At 37.6% G+C, this 21,689-nt stretch overlaps 2 protein-coding genes across 2 annotated transcripts in view; both read left to right on the forward strand.

Moving 5' to 3' along the window:
• Window positions 1-559: 559 nt before the first annotated feature.
• On the forward strand, window positions 560-2,931 carry LOC130732833 (probable serine/threonine-protein kinase PIX13). Its single transcript, XM_057584822.1, has 6 exons — window positions 560-781; window positions 903-1,294; window positions 1,546-1,681; window positions 1,768-1,907; window positions 2,095-2,218; window positions 2,313-2,931. Exons 1-6 carry the CDS (start codon window positions 736-738, stop codon window positions 2,735-2,737), a joined length of 1,263 nt encoding a protein of 420 aa, XP_057440805.1. The 5' UTR covers window positions 560-735; the 3' UTR covers window positions 2,738-2,931.
• Window positions 2,932-4,108: 1,177 nt separating this feature from the next.
• LOC130732832 (uncharacterized) overlaps window positions 4,109-21,689 on the forward strand; it is a 32,884-nt gene continuing 15,303 nt past the window's right edge. The window contains exons 1-19 of the mRNA XM_057584821.1: window positions 4,109-4,298; window positions 4,372-4,424; window positions 4,513-4,612; window positions 4,698-4,805; window positions 4,880-4,996; window positions 5,287-5,437; window positions 6,591-6,835; window positions 7,128-7,298; window positions 8,335-8,411; window positions 8,474-8,591; window positions 9,091-9,174; window positions 10,230-10,325; window positions 10,428-10,529; window positions 10,736-10,804; window positions 11,565-11,660; window positions 11,729-11,836; window positions 15,448-15,561; window positions 15,707-15,793; window positions 16,342-16,470. Coding sequence (XP_057440804.1) covers window positions 4,251-4,298; window positions 4,372-4,424; window positions 4,513-4,612; window positions 4,698-4,805; window positions 4,880-4,996; window positions 5,287-5,437; window positions 6,591-6,835; window positions 7,128-7,298; window positions 8,335-8,411; window positions 8,474-8,591; window positions 9,091-9,174; window positions 10,230-10,325; window positions 10,428-10,529; window positions 10,736-10,804; window positions 11,565-11,660; window positions 11,729-11,836; window positions 15,448-15,561; window positions 15,707-15,793; window positions 16,342-16,470 — 2,073 coding nt within the window. The 5' untranslated portion in view covers window positions 4,109-4,250. The remainder of the gene's footprint in view (window positions 4,299-4,371; window positions 4,425-4,512; window positions 4,613-4,697; window positions 4,806-4,879; window positions 4,997-5,286; window positions 5,438-6,590; window positions 6,836-7,127; window positions 7,299-8,334; window positions 8,412-8,473; window positions 8,592-9,090; window positions 9,175-10,229; window positions 10,326-10,427; window positions 10,530-10,735; window positions 10,805-11,564; window positions 11,661-11,728; window positions 11,837-15,447; window positions 15,562-15,706; window positions 15,794-16,341; window positions 16,471-21,689) is intronic.

A 21,689-nucleotide genomic window follows, 5' to 3' on the forward strand; every position in this document is an offset into this window, starting at 1 on the left:
TCCCACACGACATAAGTTGACTTTAGCGATGGATGACTGGCAGGCACAAACGAGTGAATGAAGGTTTCTCATTTGACTGAGTGCACGTTATTCATGTTATCATTCTTGCTTGCGTTAAAGTTTTGCCTTTCACCGTGTGCAAAACATTTCTTTTCTTGACTTGGTGTATGTAAAGAAAGACTGATAAGAGCATCTCCGCTGCATAGTTGCTAGTTGGATTGCTTAAAAACTATTTTGGTGAGTCCAGACTGACACATTGGATTTAAGCAACCCAAACAGAATTCGCTCCAACCACGGTTGCTTAGTTTACTTTTAGTTGAGTCCCATTATACCTCTTATATTTATATTATTTTAAGATAACACTATACAAGTACATGAATGAAAGAGAAAATACGATTTTTTAGTCAAAAAGTAAGGAGAGAGAAAATAAGCAACCGTTGCTTAAATTTAAGCAACCCAACTGCCACGTTATGTTGCTCCAATGTTGCTCCAAAATAAGCAACATTGCTTAAATTGCTAACTGGATTTAAGCAACCCTCATTGGAGAGGCTCTTATTGAATAGAAAAGCTAACTTCAATTATTGAAGAGAAATTAAAGCAAAAAGAGAAAAAAAATTAAAGAAGAGGTATATGGGTTGAAGAAGAAGATTGGAGTTGAACTTGGAACACAAGAACAAGACCAGGCACACCCTGCCCTTCTTCAGAGGAAAGTGGTAGATAGATTGATTGATTCCAATGGGGAATTGCTGGGCTTCTCCATCTAACAATCCAACCGGAACAGGTAACCTTAAATAATTGGTATTAACAACTTTGTTAATTGTTTGCTTGTTCAATTTTGTTTTGAAGATTTATTCATCTGATTTCTCAATCAATTGTGTCTGTGTTTGTATTTGTGTATGTAGCCCCTCCTTCACCTGGGGGGACATCCCAGACCCAGTTTCAGTCCCAGACAACTACTACCACCAACAGCAGCTATACTACTACTACTACTACTACTACCTCTTCTGGAAGTGGGAGCAGCTCCATAAGCAAGTTCTCTGTGAGAAGTGGTGATCCTGCTGCAGGTCCAGGTGGTCAGATCTTACCTACCTCAAATTTGAGGATCTTTACTTTTGCGGAGTTGAAGGCTGCAACTAGGAATTTCAGAGCTGATACAGTGCTTGGGGAGGGAGGTTTTGGAAAAGTTTTCAAGGGTTGGATTGAAGACAGGGCACCTTCAAAGAATGGAAGTGGCACAGTCATTGCCGTCAAAAAATTGAACTCGGAAAGCTTACAAGGAATTGAGGAGTGGCAGGTAATTAATAGAGAACACAATCAAATCAATCCTTCAATTAATATATTGTAGCAGAATGAATATATTGTTTCTTAACTTCAGTATTCAGTTAACTGCATTCCTGAACAATTTAAGGTCTAATATCTCATATAAAACTCTTGTAATTTGTGTCTGGAATTGTAATCATTAAGACTGATCAGCAATAGCATCCTTGTTTTCAATTTTGCTGGTACAGTACTAATGGTTGGTTCATGTATGTGAATGTGGTGCAGTCAGAGGTACATTTTCTAGGACGCATTTCTCATCCTAACTTGGTTACACTGCTGGGATACTGTTTGGAGGAAACAGAACTTCTTCTCGTCTATGAATTCATGCAGAAGGGCAGTTTGGAAAATCATCTTTTTGGAAGTGAGTGCTCAGTCATTGCCAAGTTTATAAATTCAAACATGAAATGCAATCAACAAAAGCTACATTATTTTAATTTAATTGTATAGGGGGATCTGCTGTCCAACCACTACCTTGGGAACTCAGGCTTAAGATTGCAATTGGAGCAGCTCGTGGCCTTGCATTCCTGCATTCATCCGAGAAAGTAATTTACAGAGATTTCAAGGCCTCCAATATATTGCTTGATGGGGTGAGTTCCATATATGACACATACATAGCTACTTAGCACAATAATGCATCTGTTACATATCATGATGACAAATTGCATGTTTCACCTATTTTTTATCTACAATTTAATGTCATAAATCATGTTAGTGTAGAAAATATTATTGAAGGCACAACTCAAATTAAGTTCCATTATTGTTGTGATGGTACAGTCCTATAATGCAAAGATATCAGACTTTGGGTTGGCAAAACTGGGTCCTTCAGCTAGTAAATCCCATGTGACAACAAGGGTGATGGGCACATATGGTTATGCGGCTCCTGAATATGTGGCCACAGGTAATCAATCTCTCATTTGCATTAATTTTATTAATTAAAGTAGTCCATTCCACCTTGTTGATTGACATATGCAAATGCAAATGCAATAATGCAGGGCATTTATATATGAAGAGTGATGTGTATGCGTTTGGAGTTGTTTTGATTGAGATACTAACAGCCCTACGAGCACTTGATCCGAACCGTCCAAGCGGGCAACATAATCTAACAGACTGGGTGAAGCCATACCTGCAGGATAGAAGAAAATTGAAGAGGATAATGGATTCAAGTTTGGAAGGAAAATATCCATCCAAAGCTGCATTTCGTATAGCTCAGCTAGCTTTGAAATGCCTTGCATCTGAGCCCAAACACCGGCCATCAATGAACGAAATGTTGGAGAGCTTAGAGAGAATTGAAGCAGCCAGTGAGAGACCTGTGGAATCCAGATTCCGGTCTACTCATTCTACACTTGCTAATGCTAGCCACCAGGCTGTACACCACCGTTCTCCACTTCATCATCTAAAGCATCAAGTAAGGGTGTGAGAGGGCCTTAATTGGTTGTGTTATTTATCTATCCATTCAACATTTTGCTTGTTGTTCATGTTGTATTCTTAGGACTCAAGTAGATATGAGATTTGTGCTAGGCTGCCAAATCATATATTATTGTTGTTGGACTGTTGGTGATGTACAGAGTTGTTCTTAAAGCTAAATTGGTGTTGTAGGAGGGATTTTAATCATTACTTTAATTTATACAGTCTTGCCTTTCTATTACTAGAATCACACACTTTGGATCTCAATCAAAGTCACAAGTGATGACCACACCTTGACCCCATCCCCCCCTCCTGTAATTTTAATAATTCATCTGAAATCATTTTTCCTTTACCAATTGGATTTCACCAAATTGTCCTAAAAGATTTGTTTCTTTATAAATGTATCCAAATATATTCATTTCACTTTCAACTCACATTTACCATAATTATAAACACTAATGCTTTATGACACGACATTTTTTTATGCACACACCATGCACGATTTGTTCTATTTCAGAGCTAACATTTTCATTTTCTATTTTATTTCAATATTCAAAAAATATAATTTCCTGTTAATTTAACACAATCGTGTGTCGTCGTGTTTGCTCAAATTGTACTTCCCATTACAAAATAGAAAATTAAGATAGAAAACATACTTCATTGTATTGTATCGGCAACATTTAGTTACTTCACGATGGTAATGACTTAAGCATGCTCCATAGAATTTGCTTGTAAAGTGGCTCAAACAAGGTCACCCACGATAATTACTAGCTAAATGACAAATTTGAATTTCATAATTCTTCAACACAACTTTGTGGACTTGTAAGCAAGTCTATATTTGATCAATTTATGACGAGAAAATCTCTTTTAAATTGAGCTTCCTTTTTGTATATGATGGTTGTATCTCTAATGTGGAGTAAAATATGTGTAATTTTTTGTAGTAGTAAATTAACCTTAATTACATGAGTTTTGTGACGGAATGAATCCGTCACAAACTTGCTGACAAGGATTTGTTTTCCGTAGTACTTTGTAAACACGCACTGTCAAAGATTTGTGGCGGATGTATTGTCGGTCACTAATAATAGTAACGGATTTGTTTTCCGTCGCAAAGACGCTGACAACAATATTGTTGTGATGGATATGTTTTCCATCGCAAACGTTCGTGAGGGATTTTGATTTCGTCGTACACATGCTGACAAGGAGTTCGTGACGACTTTATTTTCCGTCTCAAACGCGCTGACAAGAATTTTGTGACGGAGGTTTCTATCGCAAATAATAAATTTCATAGAACTACCACTATTGTTTAATAGAAAATAGTTATTTAAGAAAAACCCCAAATATTGTACACATAGACATTTATTTAGGAAAACCCGTCGTCCCCTTGTAAGTAAGTAAGTAAGTAGTTGCGTGTTGATGCCGAAGAAATAAAAGTTGCGTGTTGATGAAATTGAAGAGAGACTTGTGTGCGAGTTGGAGTAAGTAGCAGTTACAACAATCTAATCTGGAATCTGCAAGTGCAAGCGAACATGGAAAATATGAGCACCGCCATCATCTCTGTTGGTTTTCTATTACAGGTAACTGCATCTCCTTTCCTTTACTTTTCTTGAACATCATCAACTCTCAAACTCAACTGCCATCACCATGTAGGTACTTATACTCTCTTGGTTTTCGCCTTCGCTCACTGCTGCCCAGATATCTAGGTCAGTGAGAACTGAGAATGAATCGCTAATTAATTAATTTATATTTCTCTTCATTCCTTCATATTCTCTTTCTGCTGTTTCTGGTTAGGTCTATCCATTCCAATGAATACTGCGCAATGTATGATATATGTGGTCAGCGTAGTGATGGCAAAGTTCTCAATTGCCCGTACCCTTCCCCTTCTGTCAAGGTACTATTACTAAATCTCATTTTTTAATCAACAAATGCAGTGCCTGTGCTTCTTCACGTTATAGTTCTAACTATAATAAATTCAGCCTCACGACCTCCTATCTGCCAAAATTCAAAGTTTGTGCCCCACCATAACCGGAAATGTTTGCTGCACGGAGGAACAGTTTGACACATTAAGAGTACAGGTTCAGCAGGCAAGTCTCCAATCACTCTTTTCTTTATTTCTCTTTTCTTTCACTAACATATTTATATTTATATCTTGCTGCAGGCCGTACCAATTCTAGTCGGCTGTCCTGCATGTTTGAGGAACTTTCTAAATCTTTTCTGTGAACTTTCTTGCTCTCCCAATCAGAGTCTCTTCATCAATGTCACTTCCATTTCTCAGGTCACCCATTTCCTTATTGCTAAACTGTATTTGTTTACTTATTGTAAATCTTCTTAATCTCTTCATTAATATGTTGAAAAGAATGGAACAACTTAATGCTTTTTGTCATGTTTAATAGTATAAAGTAAGTCCATAGTTATCCCAATGTTGGACCTACACTGGAAAATCAAACTTCGATCACAACTTTATAAATTATTTAGCTTTTTTTCTTTTCTTATGTGATTTAGTCTTATAAATTTATTCTAGACTTCAATTATGATTTAATATTGAGCATCTTATTTTTGTTTCAGGTTGATGGTAATATGACAGTGGATGGAATTGATCTCTATGTAACTGAAACTTTTGGAGAAGGTCTATATAGTGCATGTAAGGATGTAAAGTTTGGGACAATGAATACAAGGGCCATAGATTTTGTTGGGGCTGGAGCTAACAATTACAAAGGTGATCCGTTATAACATGGATGGATTTATTACATGAAATACAAAACTCTGTTATCATGGAACTTTACCATTTCAATGAGAGAGAGATTTTTCCCCTGTCTATTGGTATGTTCAGCACGCATGTGTCTATAATTTGGAAAAACTCCTTTAGTTTTCCTGAACATCAAAATTTTAGCTTTTTCCCTGTATGGTACATCTGTAGTTCTGAGGGCAACTGTAGATATACAGGGCTGGCCATGAAAATCTGCAAAGATATCAAGTTAGTGGAGTTCTGGAAAAAAAAGCATGTAGGAGGCTGGTTCATTTATTTGTTCCAACCATATAAGTTTCCGTCTCAAGGATGAATACCATTTTTACCTTAGTTATTTTTTGATAATATCATGATTGGGCATAATGGCGTCATTTTTTCCATGTAGCCGATACCGCCTTGTGAAAAAAGGATTTGGTTGTTGTTGTAGCTACTTCGGGATTAGATTGTATACCTAGCTTCAGCACAGTGCCTTTGCATATGGGGCAGTTTGGTAGATATTCAAAGGAATTGGAGGCTGATGTTGGATTGATGATGTATTAGACCCTTTTGTGAGGAACTGTTGTCTTGTCTATTTGTGATATTATTTTCTTTATTCTTTTTCAAACTTCAAAGGAACATCTTCTGTTGTGACGAAATTTTTTTCTTCTAGATACTTTGCTAAAGAAGGAGTCAGTTTTCTTTTCATATTTAAATCAGGATCAATTTTGTAGACCTAATCTATTACGGCTCGTGCTCTGTCTTAGAGAACTTGCTCAAACTGTATTCATTGCAGTTTATATTCACATGGAAATATTGTAGATTTAGGCTCCACTTCAACTGCTTGGATGATGCCATTACTGATTATGATGATCTTAAAATCATGTTGTTGTTTGATGCAGCTCAAGTCAACTCCAGCATTTCAGGAGCTGTTTTATTATTATTATTATTATTATTATTATTATTATCATCATTATTTTTAATATTATTATGTACCTAATACAATTTCTTATTCATATTTCATACTAAGTAGCTGATTCTGATATTAAGTTGGTGTGCCATTGTAATATTTACTTTCCCTTTGTCTGCTTGGACTATACATGCTCTTCATGTGCTAATGTATTCTATTTCTAATTTTCATTGCCAGAGTGGTTTGCATTTCTTGGACAAAAAGTGCCTCCTGGTTTTCCTGGTTCACCTTATTCTATAGATTTTAAGACAACCATTCTTGACTCATCTCCAATGGAACTTATGAATGCATCTGTCTATTCTTGTAATGACACTTCACTGGGCTGCTCTTGTGGTGACTGTCCTTCATCTCCTGTCTGCTCAGATTCAAAACCTTCTCCACCAAAAAAAGATCCCTGCTCCATTAAAATGGGATCTCTAAAGGTTGAAAAGATATTAATTGATTCTTTATGATTATTTTCATTTGCTTTATGACTAAGGCTCTGCTTGAATTCAAATTACGTTCAACGGAACCTAAATGAACCCTGTACCCCTCTTTCACTTTATGCCCTTGGAAGCAAGCTTTGGCTTTCCAAAGCAACCTTAATGGCCATTCTTCTTTCTATAAGCAATGGGGTTTAGTAATACAGTGGAAAACTTGATGGTCTACTTAAAACTGTTATTTACTTGTTGATACAAGTTATGAAGTTTGTTTTTTGTATAACGGCACCTACAGGTCAGATGCGTGGATTTATCATTAGCTGTCTTATACATTGTATTGGTTTTCGTGTTGTTTGGATGGATACTATTGCAAAGGACAAGACAAAGGAGGAGACTTGGATCCAGTGCAGAACCATTGTTGGTCAGTGAAGGACGTAGTTTTACTAATCTCCCAAAGGATGGAGAGGTATGTACGAAAGCTTGTTTTGCATCATTCTGTCTATGTTTGGGATTCAAATGGATGATTCCAATTATTATTATTTTTGTGTAAACCGACTTTTCCTAAAGCTCACGCTATTGAGATGAAGGAACATGGATTTTATACTTTTATAATCTACCCATCCTCTTGTGCAAGAGTTTTTTTGGGCGTGAAACATAGATAATGTAGAAGTTCACCTACCTTGTGTTTGATTTCAACTTTCATAAATAGTACAAAAACCCAATCATTTTCTTCACTTAACTAGTTTTGAGTTTTCGGGATAGTTGGTTTCTAGCAGTATGTATAGCAATGGTAGTTACATGCAATATATTATCCTTGAATACTCTGTCCAAGTTTCTTCACATTTAATATTAGTAGGAGCTGAGGAGCTATTTTCTATTGTAAAAATAACTTATTGAAAATCTTGGAATTCTAGGAACTTTGATTCTACTTTGCATGCAAAAATAATTTGCAATTGTTATTAATGCTGAGTGAGCAATGCATTTGGAAATATATTTCTCTATTTCATAACCTAACTTCTTGTTTTTTCCTCTTGGTTTAGCCATTAGGCCATATCTAAAACCATGTATTTCAATTAGCCTATTTTGTTTATACATTAAGATGTGTTAGAATTAGTTAGGCCTAATCTGAATTCTAAGCTGGTATTAGAGCCTACCATAGATCCGTTCATTGGGCCATTCATAAATGAGTTGCCTGCAGATGTTTAGTCCTGCAAACTTCATGCTCCAGATGTTCATCCTTGGACGTGAAGGGTGTGTTGAAGTCTCACATAGTCACATTGACTAGAGATATGACCAAAATTTACCTTATAATTGGTAGAACAATCCTCATCTCTAAGCTAGCTTTTAGGGTAGAGTTCCTAACCCGAATTAATGCTCCAGATGTTCATCCTTAGATTAGATGATTTAATGCATGTCTATAATGTGTTAAATATAAAGCAGATGCATAGTTAGCATTAGTTATTACTCATTATGATATTTTGACTTTGTTGTGCAAACAAAAGGTGCTAGTGATCGATCCTCAAAGGCAGAATGAGGTGCAATATTCTTTTATTCAAGAGTGGTTGTCCAACTTTTACAGGTCAGTAGCTCTAAACATACTAGGTTTACAATACATAATTGCTAACAAGTTATTTCATCCAGGGCTTATGGAAGATGGGCTGCTAGAAGGCCCACCATTGTTCTTTGTTCCTCATTGGCAATTGTTATTTTGCTTTGTTTTGGTCTGCTACGTTTTAATGTGGAGACCCGACCTGAGAAGGTATCATATTTTCATCTATTGCATCTCCACAATTTGCAGTTTGGATTTGTTTCTGTGATTTCTGTATGTTAAATTTTTCCTGCTTGTTCTTGCCCACAGAATAATCTATTCCTTTTCCTTTTTTGTATGTTCCTTTTTTAATTGTTGAGAAGTCTTGACTAGAGATATGGCAAAATAGTTGTTTATAATGGGTAGAGCAATCCTCACCCCTGACCTACCTTTTAGAGTAGATTTAGGTCTAACCCGAATGCCAAGATGGTTTCAAAGCATTTTAGGATTTGGAGTCTACTATTAGTCTAAATAAGAGTTAGTGCTTACACATTTGTTTTCTCAAACCATAATCATAATTCAAAGTCTTTATTCTCTCTCTTCTCTCATTTCTTATCTAAAGCCCAATAACTTCAACAGAAAGTATTGGCCTTGCATGTGTCTGATTTTTATTTTTGATAATAACATTTATTCCTCGCTAAACTTGTTGGTCTTGTTTGTTGTATTGCAGTTATGGGTAGGTCCTGAAAGTAAGGCAGCAGAAGAGAAAGAATTTTTTGATAGCCACCTTGCCCCATTCTACAGAATTGAACAGGTCTGAGTATTGCTTATAATTTCTTTTACCTTTCCTTATGATCTTTTGTAACTCTGCATGTATCAGAATTATGAAAAGTGGGTGAGTGAGAGAGAGAGAGAGAGAGAGAGAGAGAGAGAGAGAGAGAGAGAGAGAAAGGTTGATTTGAGAATTCTGAAAATGATTTTATTGATTGATCTCAGTTACACTCAGGTATGATAGAGAAGTACTAATCAAGCCTAGAGGAAAATTTAAATTCACAACTAAACGGCCTGTAGTGCTGTATAGGTCTAAATGGTAGATGGGAAAAAGCCTCCATAAAACTGAGCTCAGTGTTGCAGACATGAGAATATTATTACTATGGATGAGCGGTCAGACAAGACAATGTAGGATAGTAGGAAAGATGGTAGTCTCATCTTACGTGGTCTGGGTATGTTTGTAAAGGACCTGCAGAGACACTGGTAAGGAGGGTAGCTCAGTTGGAGGTATTCTAATACAGTGATAGAGAAGCTTTTCTGCTTTGCTTATATTAGTTAGCTATGCTGCTGTTCTTTGCTAACACTAGTTATCTATGCTAGTGTTCTGTTAGGTGAAAGATTCTATCGGTAGTCCTGTTACAGTGATAATTATCTGCTATAAACTTGGTAGATTTCAATAGTATAAATTCAGGTGTACAGTGTACTAACCGTATTCAATTGAGTTAAATATTACCAACAGATTTTTTTTTTTCACCATTCATTCTCTCTTTTTTGCTAAAGTTTCTTTCATTTGGCTTCACTTTCATTCTCTTTCACGAAAATGATTGGTTTCTAATGGTTAGAGGTGGAGGGAGAGCAAGGAAAACTATATGTCAAACCATTAAGAAAGATTTGGATTTCAATTATATTTCATTGGACATGATTTATGGTAGGACATAATGGTGTCATTTGATACATTACAGTGACACCACTAGTGGGGAAAGGCTCTGGTTGTTGTTGTTGTTGTTGTTGTTGTTGTTGTTATGGTTCCTTGTTATTTGCAGCTATAAATATATCTGAAATGAATGACAATTGCAAAACTGTTTGTGTATGTTTCAGCTCATAATAGCCACACTCCCTGAGTCTGAACATGGCAAGCCACCGAGTATCGTAACAGATGACAATATTGAATTACTTTTTGAGATACAGGAAAAGGTGTTTTATTTTCAGTTCTTTTCACTTGCTGTCTGGAACTGTTTTATGCTAAGTGGGACTTTCTCGATTACAAAATATTTTTCTATTTCATTGTTCTGACAGGTTGATGAAATTCGTGCAAATTATTCTGGTTTATTGGTATCTCTCAGTGACATTTGCTTGAAGCCTTTAGGCGAGGACTGTGCGACCCAAAGCATTTTGCAGGTCCAAACCCCAACTATCAAAAAGATTAGTGAAGAAGTGCTTTTGAATTTTTCACTTCACCTAATTATCTGGCTTCTATTATGCGTGTGATAAAACCAGATAGCTTTTCTAGTTCAGTTCAATTTCAATTATACTTTTTTTTTTCTGGCACAACTAAGATGCCTTCATTTGATTTCTTATATTTCTCTTAACTTTCATTCTTATAGTATTTTCAAATGGACCCTGACAATTTTGACAACTATGGAGGTGTTGAACATGCCGAGTATTGTTTTCAGGTAAACTTCAGCGTTCGAAATGTAGATTACCTTAGTTTAGTTATGCAGATGGGTTTTATTTATTCCTTTGTTAACAGACAACATAAAAAAACATAAAGATGGTTGTGTCAGACATACTGAGAAGTGTAGATAGAGTAGAGAGAAAACAGTTGAGTGTGAAAGCAGAGTCTGAGTTCATCGAATGAATGATAATGCAAGGGGTAGTTCTTACTTAGAGAGAACTATAAACAACGGAATACAATGAAGCTTGTAAAAGAAGCTGTAACTAACTAACTAACTAACTAATAACTGCCTAGTCTTAACCGTCTTACCCATTAACCAAAACTAACAGAACACTAAAGCACTAATAACAGAATTACAATAAACTTCTACATCATATTCTAAATTTCTAACCAGACACAATCAAATCCAAGAAATGCACTAATCTCAAGCTGAAAGAATAGCATGGGTATGGATGAAAAGGCTACCTTTTCATTTCTTTTCTCTTCCTAGATGGTGTAGCCTATTGCCTCCAATGCACCTTGGCTCTAAAATTCGTAAAGGGATATTCGAAAAGAAAAAAAAGATACGGAAGACTAAGATTGAATGCATAATTCCTCCTTGGTTCTTTTATGCATAATTACTCACAGAAGAGTATACTGAATTCAACTTCTAGCTTGCGTTTGGCTGAAAAGATCAAAATACGACTTAAAAATATCTTTATGATTTGTCTGGGTATCTGGTACATGTTGACTCTGATAATTTCAATTTATCATTTCAGCATTACACTTCTACGGAGACATGCTTTAGTGCATTTAAGGCTCCCCTTGAGCCAACTACTGCCCTGGGAGGGTTTTCTGGAAACAACTATTCTGAGGTAAGATCTTGGTTTTTCTTTTAGATGTATGTTTATGCATTACTGATATGCTGATCACCCTATTCTAGGCTTCTGCATTTATTATCACATACCCTGTCAACAATGCACTTACAAAAGTTGGAGATGAGAATGGGAAGGCAATTGCTTGGGAAAAAGCTTTCATCCAGTTGGCTAAGGTTTGACAACTAAAAATAAATTCATTGCAGTTATTAGTTACTGTAGCTTATATATTGATAGGAACAGAATATTAAGGAATATTCATACAAACTCTGGATGTTCGAGAGCCAGTTCTCTCCTAGTAATTCTGGATTTCGAGAGCCAGACCTCTCCCACTAAAACACAACTTCTGAATTTCTGAATGTCTAAACTAACAGCCACAACTCCTATTTATAACCAGAAATTTAATAACCACCCCTAGGCAGTTTTGATAGAACATAACTAACATAAACTGATGTAAATAACTAATAATAACTAACCCAACAAATAATTAAATAATAACTTTATAACTGCAATCTAACTGCTACTGCTGCTACTGTTCACGAGCACTGTTCATCCGCACTGTTCATCCTATCAATACCCCGCCCTAAAAGATCCACCTTGTCCTCAAGGTGGGAAGTAGGCAATGCTCCTTGAATGTAGGTTGGATGCTCCAAATGTTCTGCAGTTTTAATCAGCACTTCTGGAGTTTAACTCTGAAAAATACCTCCTGGATCCCACTGTTTGAAGTTGGTCAAACCACTTAATGCGGCCCGTTTCGTTCCCGTCCTCCCCTTTTTCATCAAGATCATCCTTGCAGATGCAAAGTGTTGCAGTCTGTTCTGCGCCTGTGGTGGAAGATGCTTGATCCTTGAAAGACATTTAACCCACATTCCATTCCTTTGTCTTGGCTCCCCTTCCTTATTCAGAGACTTGCGTCTCTTCATCGTCTTTGGTTGTTGATGGATCTTCCGATGCTTTCTCCACCGGGGTCCAAGACTCACCCCATCACCTCTTCTTACAACCTCTGCTTCAAGATTGGGTCTTTGCATCTCAAAGGTGGTCTCTATCATCTCTGATTTTGATTCTACTAGATGGCCTTCTCTTGCATTCTCCAAGACTTTATTTATCCTTGGGCTTTCTTCCTCTCCAGAATCTTTAACATATACTGGTATGTCAGGATCCATTTCTGGTTGGAATTTCTTCAGTAAAGCCTTCACAAAATCCCACCATTTTGCATTCTGGTTTCTTTTTGTCCAGAAATACCACCAGAAGAAAGCATCTCCCGTCAAAGCCATCTCAGCCTCCGAGAACTTCTTCTCTTCAGCCATTTCCATGGCCTCACAGTGCTGCTCCACTTTGATCAACCACCAGTAAGCCTCTTTACCATCAAAGGTTGGAAACGCCTTACCTTCCTTCTTCTTAATTGCTGTCTTCTTCTCCATTTCTTCACGATTCAATTGCACCACAGCACCTGGATGGTGCTCTGATACCAAATTGATAGGAACAGTGTTTATTATAAAATAGTAATACAACTCTGGTTTTCGAGAGCCAGCCTCTCCTATAGATTCTGGAATTCGAGATTCCAGTCCCTCTCCTCAAACACACAACTTCTGAATGAAACAAATGAACAAACACACCCCCTATTTAATAACCACCCCTAGACAGTTACAACCAGACACAACTAACAAATAATAACTGACCTAATTTAAATTAAAACAACCCCTAAATGCTACTGCTGGGTGCAACTGCTACTGCAGGCACTGTTCACGCGCACTGTTCACACAGTTCCCTAACATATATGCACAAAATCTGCATTTTGTTTTACTTTTACATTGTTAATATTTTTCTCTAAATCCGGATGTTATCATTATGTTCTTAATTTTTGAAAGAAAATGGGTTGTTATATGTTCTTAATTTTTGAAAGAAAATTGGTTGTCATCAAAGGTAGTATATTCCATGTAAAGTCAGTCCTATTAATTAACTGGGAGAAACAAGGTGGACTTGGAGCATTTTTGCAACTTACTTCAAGATAAGGGTCAAATATGTACTAGATAGTTTTTTTTCAGTTCAATATGAATAACCAAATTTAACTGAATAACAACTTTGATTGGTTAATTAGTCCCTAAAAACAGGGTACCCAACCACTCATTAAATCTGACATTCCCAAAAACAACCTAAGGATGGCCATGATGTGGGTGTTTTATGTAGCTAGCTGTGTGACTCATATCAACTCTGATACATCAAAGGAAGATAAAATGCTGATAGTTCCTCAGTAGCTAGACCTGTTATTGCTAAGGTCTATTCGAGGAGGGCTAAGTGGCTGGGGTAGTTTGTGGAAGGGAATATTGACACATATTGTTACCTGAGTTAGTTAGATACATTCAGGCTCTGAAGCATGGATACCTCTCCAACCACGCGTATCGCCGTGTCGACACACGTCGGACACGGATACGCGTACGATACGCGTGTGATACGTATCGGATACGCCGAAAAAAAGCCGGATACGGCGGGACGAACGGATACGGCGAGCGTGGCGTGTCGGATACGGCGGGGAGCGGCGGATACGCGCACGAACTCAACCTTCATCTGTTCCTCTTCCTCACCTTCTTCTCCTTCTCCTTCTCTTTCTCCCATGAACTCGGATCCGCACCCAGATCAACCTCTTGAAGCCCTGTCGGCAACCAACAAGCCATAACCACCACCCGAGCCCAAACCGAAGTAAGACCAGTCGAACCCAAACTCAGATCGAGCCACATCGGTTGCAGGTGGTGGTGAGGTTGGGGTTCTGGTTGCAGGTTTTCATGGGGTTTTGGTTGGGGGTTGGAGGTGGTGGTGGGTTTTCATGGATCCTTTGATGATGATGAAGACGAAGAATAAGAAGATGGAGGAGAACGGCTGGAGGAGGAGATGAAATTAGGTTTTCATGGGTTCTACAGGAAGTGGAAAATTAGGTCCGTTTTTTTATTTTATTTTTTTAGGAGACAAAAATCTTATTTTGTAAAAGCTTAGTATTTTTTTGTGAAGCTTATTGATATAGGGCTTAGACAAACCTTAATTACAATGTTCTTTTTATTTTATGAATATGTTATATGACATGTTCTCTTTATTTTATGAGTTTTTTTTTATGTATATGCCGTATCCCCGTATCCTACTTTTTGATTTTAGCCGTATCGCCGTGTCCGTATCGTATCCGTATCCGTGCTTCATAGCATTCAGGTTAACATGCAGTTAGTAGTATATTGTCAATAGGATATAAATAGGAAGAGGGAAGGAAAGTTAGTTAGTCTTTTCTGGAATTCTGTTGAGGAAAGTTGTCGGTCTCTCGAATGCTCATTGTTTCTGTAACCTTTCTCTCTGATTTCCCAAATCTATCTTGGTTGGACAATTGGGGGTTAGGTTTCATATCAACTCAATAATCTCTCTCTCTTTCTGGTGCCTATCCTATCAAATGCCTGATAGAAAGTGTAAATGATTGTTAGTTTGTTACTGATATATGCGACTCTAAATCTTGCCATAGGCAATTTATTGGTGTGAAGTTAATGTTGATCCATCCATTGTCAACTATTGAAATGATGAAAGCACATTAATACTGTGATCTTTCAATTTTAAAATACCTGCTTATATGTATGTTTCAATAAGAAGATTATGCTGTCAAAGTACAATAGGCTATTAGTATAGTATGCATGTTTCCTGAGTAAATGAGATTTTGCATGTTGCAGAGACAAAGGGTGTGTTGAGGCCATGGTACATCTATCTATTTTTTTACACTTGCCGACATCTCATTTTGAACCAATTTTACATTTGGCAGGAGGAATTGCTGCCAATGGTACAATCTAGCAATCTTACTTTGTCATTTTCATCTGAAAGTTCAATTGAGGAAGAATTGAAGAGAGAAAGCACTGCCGATATCATAACAATACTTGTAAGAAATTTCCATTTCTTTTAACTTGATGTGAAAAACTGATTTGTGTTGTGTGTCAGCTCATGAACTTATTAGTTTGGTTATGGCTTCATAAAGTTGTGCTTTACTTGAATATTTATGAAGTTTCATTGAAAAATCTTATTAGGTGAGCTATATTGTCATGTTTGCTTATATATCGGTGACATTGGGAGATACTCCACCTCGTCTATCTTCTTTCTACCTCTCGTCTAAGGTATGATATTTTTTTTGTCCTTTTCTCATATATTGTACACTGTAATACTGAATTGTTTGTGTTACTCATTTCATATGTGCTAAATTGCGCTTAATTGTACTTCAAATTATAAATTGTGATTCTTCAGGAATGCTTCATTATTTATTGCTGGGCCGTTCACTTTTAATTGAGGGGCCATTCACTTTTTTAATTGAAGATTTGGTATCAATTCACTTTACTTTAGCACTTTAAAATTTTAAGTTTTAAGGAGGTTTCAATTTCCTGGGTTGTAAGTGGTGTAAGATGGGGAGACTAAGGTTAATATCAGACCAGTTTTAAGCTGTTGGCCGTTTTACAGTTTTATGAGAAGTCAACTAGAATACATTTCTTGAATTACTCTCTAGTTTCATGCATATCAACAACTTCTTTATTTCCTTTCGATTCTTCTCTCATGTCGTGTGGTTCACGCAGAGATGATACAATTAATTATAAGTGTTCTGAATGGGTTCTTCCGTTAAGGCCATTGTGATTATTTGAAACTTCTCGTACTTTGATTTGATATTATGTAGGTATTGCTTGGTCTTTTGGGGGTTTTGCTTGTTGTGCTTTCTATCCTTGGATCAGTTGGACTTTTCAGTGCTCTTGGAGTAAAATCCACACTAATTATAATGGAAGTCATACCTTTTCTGGTTTTAGCTGTAAGTCTATGTTCTTATCATTCTCAGTTACATATTTGTAAACTGCAGTAAGAGATATTCTCACTGCCTTATCTAAATATTATGCACGTTGAATGGGCTAACGATCTTCTAGTTTCACTGTCCAATCTTTTTGATTCCACCAAGGTTTACATTTAATCTTTACGATAGAAAAAATCATGTATAATGACTTGCTTGGCATAAAGTCGCATTACTAGTACGGAAAATCAAAATCCATCATATAAGGTAATTAGCATATATTTGTTGGAATGTGGATAGTGAAAATATACACTGTGTCAAGAACCCAGAAATCAGAACTAAAAGAATCTGTTATTAAATTAATAGAATGAACAAAATTGAATTTCTTCCAAGGGTTTCCCCTTACAACTGAGCCACTGCTCTGTTTTCTCAAAGTAACAAAATTGAATTCGTTTAAATAAACAAAACTGAATGCATCACTTGAAAGTAGGAGAAATTGTATTATTACTTCTTAATCAGAATACAAAGGGTAATTACATTATATAGAAGAAGACTAATCCTAAATAAGGAAATAACTAATTATGTACACAATCTCCTAATAAGAGAATAAATCTCCTAATACTGAATATAATCTTCTAATAATAATTCTTATATTAATTCCTTATTTACAACACCCCCCCTCAAGCTGGTGAATGAATATCTATCATTCCCAGCTTGCAAGTAAGCTCTCGAAACCGCTCCAAGGGAAGTCCTTTGGTGAGCACATCAGCCAACTGAAGTCCTGAGGGGACATACTGTGTAGATATTAGACCACTATCCAATTTCTCTTTGATGAAGTGCCGGTCTATCTCTATGTGCTTTGTTCTGTCGTGTTGGACTGGATTATGAGCAATACTAATGGCAGATTTATTATCACAGAAGAGTCTCATGGGAGCTTCATACTTTATTTTCAAATCATCCAGTATGATCTTCATCCACAACAGTTCACAAACTCCTTGAGCCATGGCTCTAAACTCTGCCTCTGCGCTTGATCTGGCAACTACATTCTGCTTCTTGCTCCTCCATGTAACTAAATTTCCACCCAAGAACATACAATATCCTGTAGTGGATCTCCTGTCAACAATTGACCCTGCATAATCTGCATCAGTATAAACCTCCATAGACAACTGCTCACTCTTCTTGAACAGCAGACCTCTCCCTGGACTTGCCTTCAGATACTGCAAGATTCTATCCACAGCCTGTAAGTGTCTCTCCTGTGGGTCATGCATGAATTGACTGACAACACTAACAGGATAAGCTATGTCAGGCCTAGTGTGAGATAGATAAATGAGCTTCCCCACAAGTCTCTGATATTGAGCCTTATCAACCCTAAGGTCCTCCTCACTACTTCCAATCTTGTGGTTTTGCTCTATAGGCACTCCAATGGGCTTACAACCCAATTTACCAGTCTCTTTGAGAAGATCAAGGACATACTTTCTTTAAGATATGAAAATCCCTTGCTTCGAGTATGCCACCTCCATACCTAGGAAATATTTCAGTTTTCCAAGATCCTTCATTTCAAATTGGGCTGCCAACTGTTTCCTCAGATTCTGCTTCTCAAGTTCATCATTACCTGCAATGATCATATCGTCTACATAGACTAACAGAAGAGTGAGTTTACCATTTTGAGTATGTTTGATAAAGAGGGTATGATCACCTTGGCTTTGTTTATAACCCAGAGACACCATAGCATTAGTGAATCTCCCAAACCAAGCTCGGGGTGACTGTTTGAGCCCATATAGGGCCTTCTTCAGTTTGCACACCTTATTTCTTCCTGAAGTAGGGTCATACCCCGGTGGAATCTCCATATACACCTCTTCCTCCAAATCTCCATGCAAGAAAGCATTTTTAACATCAAACTGTTGCAACTCCCAATCAAAATGAGCTGCTAAGGAAAGAATGATCCTTACAGTGTTCATTTTTGCTACCGGAGCAAATGTCTCTTCATAATCAATTCCATAGGTCTGGGTGTATCCCTTTGCAACTAGCCTCGCCTTATACCTGTCAAGTGTGCCATCAGATCGGTACTTCACGGTATAAATCCACCTGCAACCTACTGTCCTCTTGTCATTTGGCTTCTCAACAATCTCCCAAGTTCCATTTTTGTCCAGTGCATGCATCTCTTCATTCATGGCTTGAATCCAGTTCTTATCTTTTAATGCTTCTTGTACTGATGTAGGGACTCTAATAGAGTCAATAGCTGAAATAAAACTCTGATGCTGCACAGAAAGATTTTGAGTAGACACAAACTGGGATATAGGGTACTTGGCACAAGAACGTTTTCCTTTTCGTAAGGCAATAGGTAAGTCATCAAGGTTATGCTCATAGGAATTACTAGGCTCAGGGTTCGCAACACTTACCTCAGGATCAGACGATTGGACTTGTTGTTGGATCAGGACGGGTTTTACTTTCCGCTGGTACTTTATCCTGAACCTGTCAACATTATTCTGATCTAGTACTACTTCAGAACCATTGTCATCATTCTCATCTGGTACTAGTTCAGGACCATTGTCATCATTCTGATTTGGTACTAGTTCAGGACCATTGTCATCATCATCACTGTCCTCAGTGATAGGAATAGAGGAAGGCATCAAGGGATCCTGTAGAAGAGGAATAACAGACAATTCTGGAGACTCAACTTCCTGAGTATTCCCCCCCTGAAGCTGAGGATTGGGATAAAAAGACTCTGATTCTTGAAAAGTAACATCCATGGATATATAGACACGACGACTAGGAGGATGATAACACTTGTAGCCCTTTTTATCTGAGGCATATCCTATAAAGATGCACTTAATAGCCCGAGGATCTAACTTACCCCGATGATGACCGTGAACATGGACAAAGGCGGAACAACCAAATACACGACTTTGAAGACCTGACTTAATGGGCACAGACGGAAAGAAGCTAGTCATAACCTGCACAGGACTAACACTAGATAAAACCCTAGAAGGTAACCTATTAATTAAATAAGCAGCAGTCAAGACAGCTTCCCCCCAATAAAACTTAGGAACATTCATTTGAAAGAGTAAAGCTCGAGTGATTTCAAGAAGATGACGATTTTTCCTTTCAGCAACCCCATTTTGTTGTGGGGTGTCAACACAAGTCAACTCATGAACCACACCATTTTTTGTAAGAAATTCAGAAAAATTCTTGTTAACATACTCTTTCCCATTGTCTGACCTTAACCTCTTAATAGGTTTCCCAAACTGTGTTCTAATCATGTGGAAAAAGTTAACAAATAATTGAAACACCTCAGACTTATCTTTCATAAGAAAAACCCATGTAATCCGAGTACAATCAATAATAAAAGTAACAAACCATTTTGCACCAGAAACATTAGAAATGGACGAAGGTCCCCACACATCAGAGTGAACAAGATCAAAAGGTTGAGCACATTTATTATTACTAGGAAGAAAAGTTGAACGATGATGCTTAGAAAACTGACAAACATCACAATGAAAAGATTCGACTGACACTTTTGAAAATAAATGGGGAAACATGGTCCTAAGAATACTAAAAGGAGGATGCCCAAGACGCTTGTGCCGCAACCATATTTGAGAAGTATTCCAGGACTCTGAACTCGTCTGATGACACTTGCTTTCCTCGTGCCGTAGACAGTATAACCCGTCCTGTTCCTTAGCAATCCCAATTATCTGTCCCGTGGCAAGATCCTGAAAAACACCATGTGAGTGGAAAAAGGTTACAGCACAGTTCAAGTCTCGAGTGAGTTTATGGATGGACAAAAGATTGTTAGAAAGCTTTGGGACATGAAGCACATGCTTTAAGGGAAGAGATGGACTAAGGTGAATATTACCACATCCCGTAATCTGGTTTTGGGATCCATTAGCAACAGTGATATAGTGTTTTTCAGGGTAAGTGGAATAAGAAGATAAATGTGAGGGGTGAGGTGTCATATGATCTGTAGCACCAGAGTCAATAATCCAGTCATTTTCAGTACTCAAAGCATTAAGAGATAAGAAGGTAGAACTCTTACCAGTCATTGTGAGAGAACAAGAACCAGAGGGCTTACTCAATGAGTCCATAAAAGCTCTCAGACGCTCCAATTCTGCTTTGCTAAGGCTAGGGACATCTTCTGCTGGTGGTACAGGTGGGACTTCACCATCATTTTCCATGTCAGAAGTTGTGTGATTTGCGCGCCTCTGCGGAGCACCTTTGGACCCCCTCATACGTCTAAGGACGTTTTCCCTTCCATAAAGTTTGAAACAGTACTCTTTGGTGTGACCAGACCTCTTACAGTAAGTGCAACGATCATCACGGTTGAAGAGATCATCACGGTTGAAGCGATCATCACGGTTGGGGCGATCATCACGGTTAGGGTGTCCGGAAGAGGTGGATCCTTTTATGGGACCCTTTCCAGAGGCTAAGGCTGAACCATCAACTGATTTGTCTTCCACCATCACTGTCCTCCTAGTTTCTTCACCACGAACTATAAAGAACACCTCTGAGAGAGAAGGGAGTTGCTCTTTACCCAAAACTTGGACCCGAATCGGATCAAGTTCAGAGTTAAGCCCAGAGAGAAACTTAAAGATTCGCGCTTTTTCAATAAATTTATTCAATGTTGTGGAGTCAGCATCACACTTCATCTTCAGATTTTGATACTGATCTAATTCAATCCATAGACCATTCAAGGTCCCATAGTATTCTGTCACGGAGAGAGTTCCTTGCTTAGAATTGAAAACTTTATTTTCCAATTCATAACAAGCTGAGAGATCTTGTTTCTTAGAATATGCCTGTGCTAGATTATTCCAAATCTCCTTAGCAGTAGGGAAAAACATATAATTCCGGCTAATTTCCGGAATCATGGAGTACCAAAACCAGGTCATAATAAGAGAATTCTCTTCACGCCATGTGTCATATTGTGGATCAGTTTCAGCAGGGGCTTTTTCTTCAATATAACTGATTTTCTTGCGACTTATGAGAGTGTGACGGATGAGCTCAGACCATTGGAGGTAGTTGCGCCCATCCAAGCGAAGGGAACCTTGTAATACCGGGAGATCTTTGTGGGTCAAAGGTGGAAGAGAGACTTTCACTCCAGAAGTGAGTTTCTCCTTAGGTATGGGAATCTCGTCTCCAGACATACTGAGAGATGTTACTGTAGAAGGGAAACAAGAGGAAAAATAACAGAAACAGAGAAGATTGCACTCTCCTTGAATGGAAGAACCAAAGGCTTCTCAAGAAAAAAC

Source organism: Lotus japonicus, chromosome 1 (assembly GCF_012489685.1).
Source record: "Lotus japonicus ecotype B-129 chromosome 1, LjGifu_v1.2".
NCBI lineage: Eukaryota > Viridiplantae > Streptophyta > Magnoliopsida > Fabales > Fabaceae > Lotus > Lotus japonicus.

What these genes read in the sequence shown, in the direction of transcription:
- LOC130732833 (XM_057584822.1), top strand. Translation starts at nt 736, where the DNA reads ATGGGGAATTGCTGGGCTTCTCCATCTAACAATCCAACCGGAACAG. An exon ending in TAACAATCCAACCGGAACAG is followed by an intron (nt 782 to 902) that starts GTAACCTTAAAT and finishes TTGTGTATGTAG; the next exon opens with CCCCTCCTTCACCTGGGGGG. An exon ending in GGAAAATCATCTTTTTGGAA is followed by an intron (nt 1,682 to 1,767) that starts GTGAGTGCTCAG and finishes TTAATTGTATAG; the next exon opens with GGGGATCTGCTGTCCAACCA.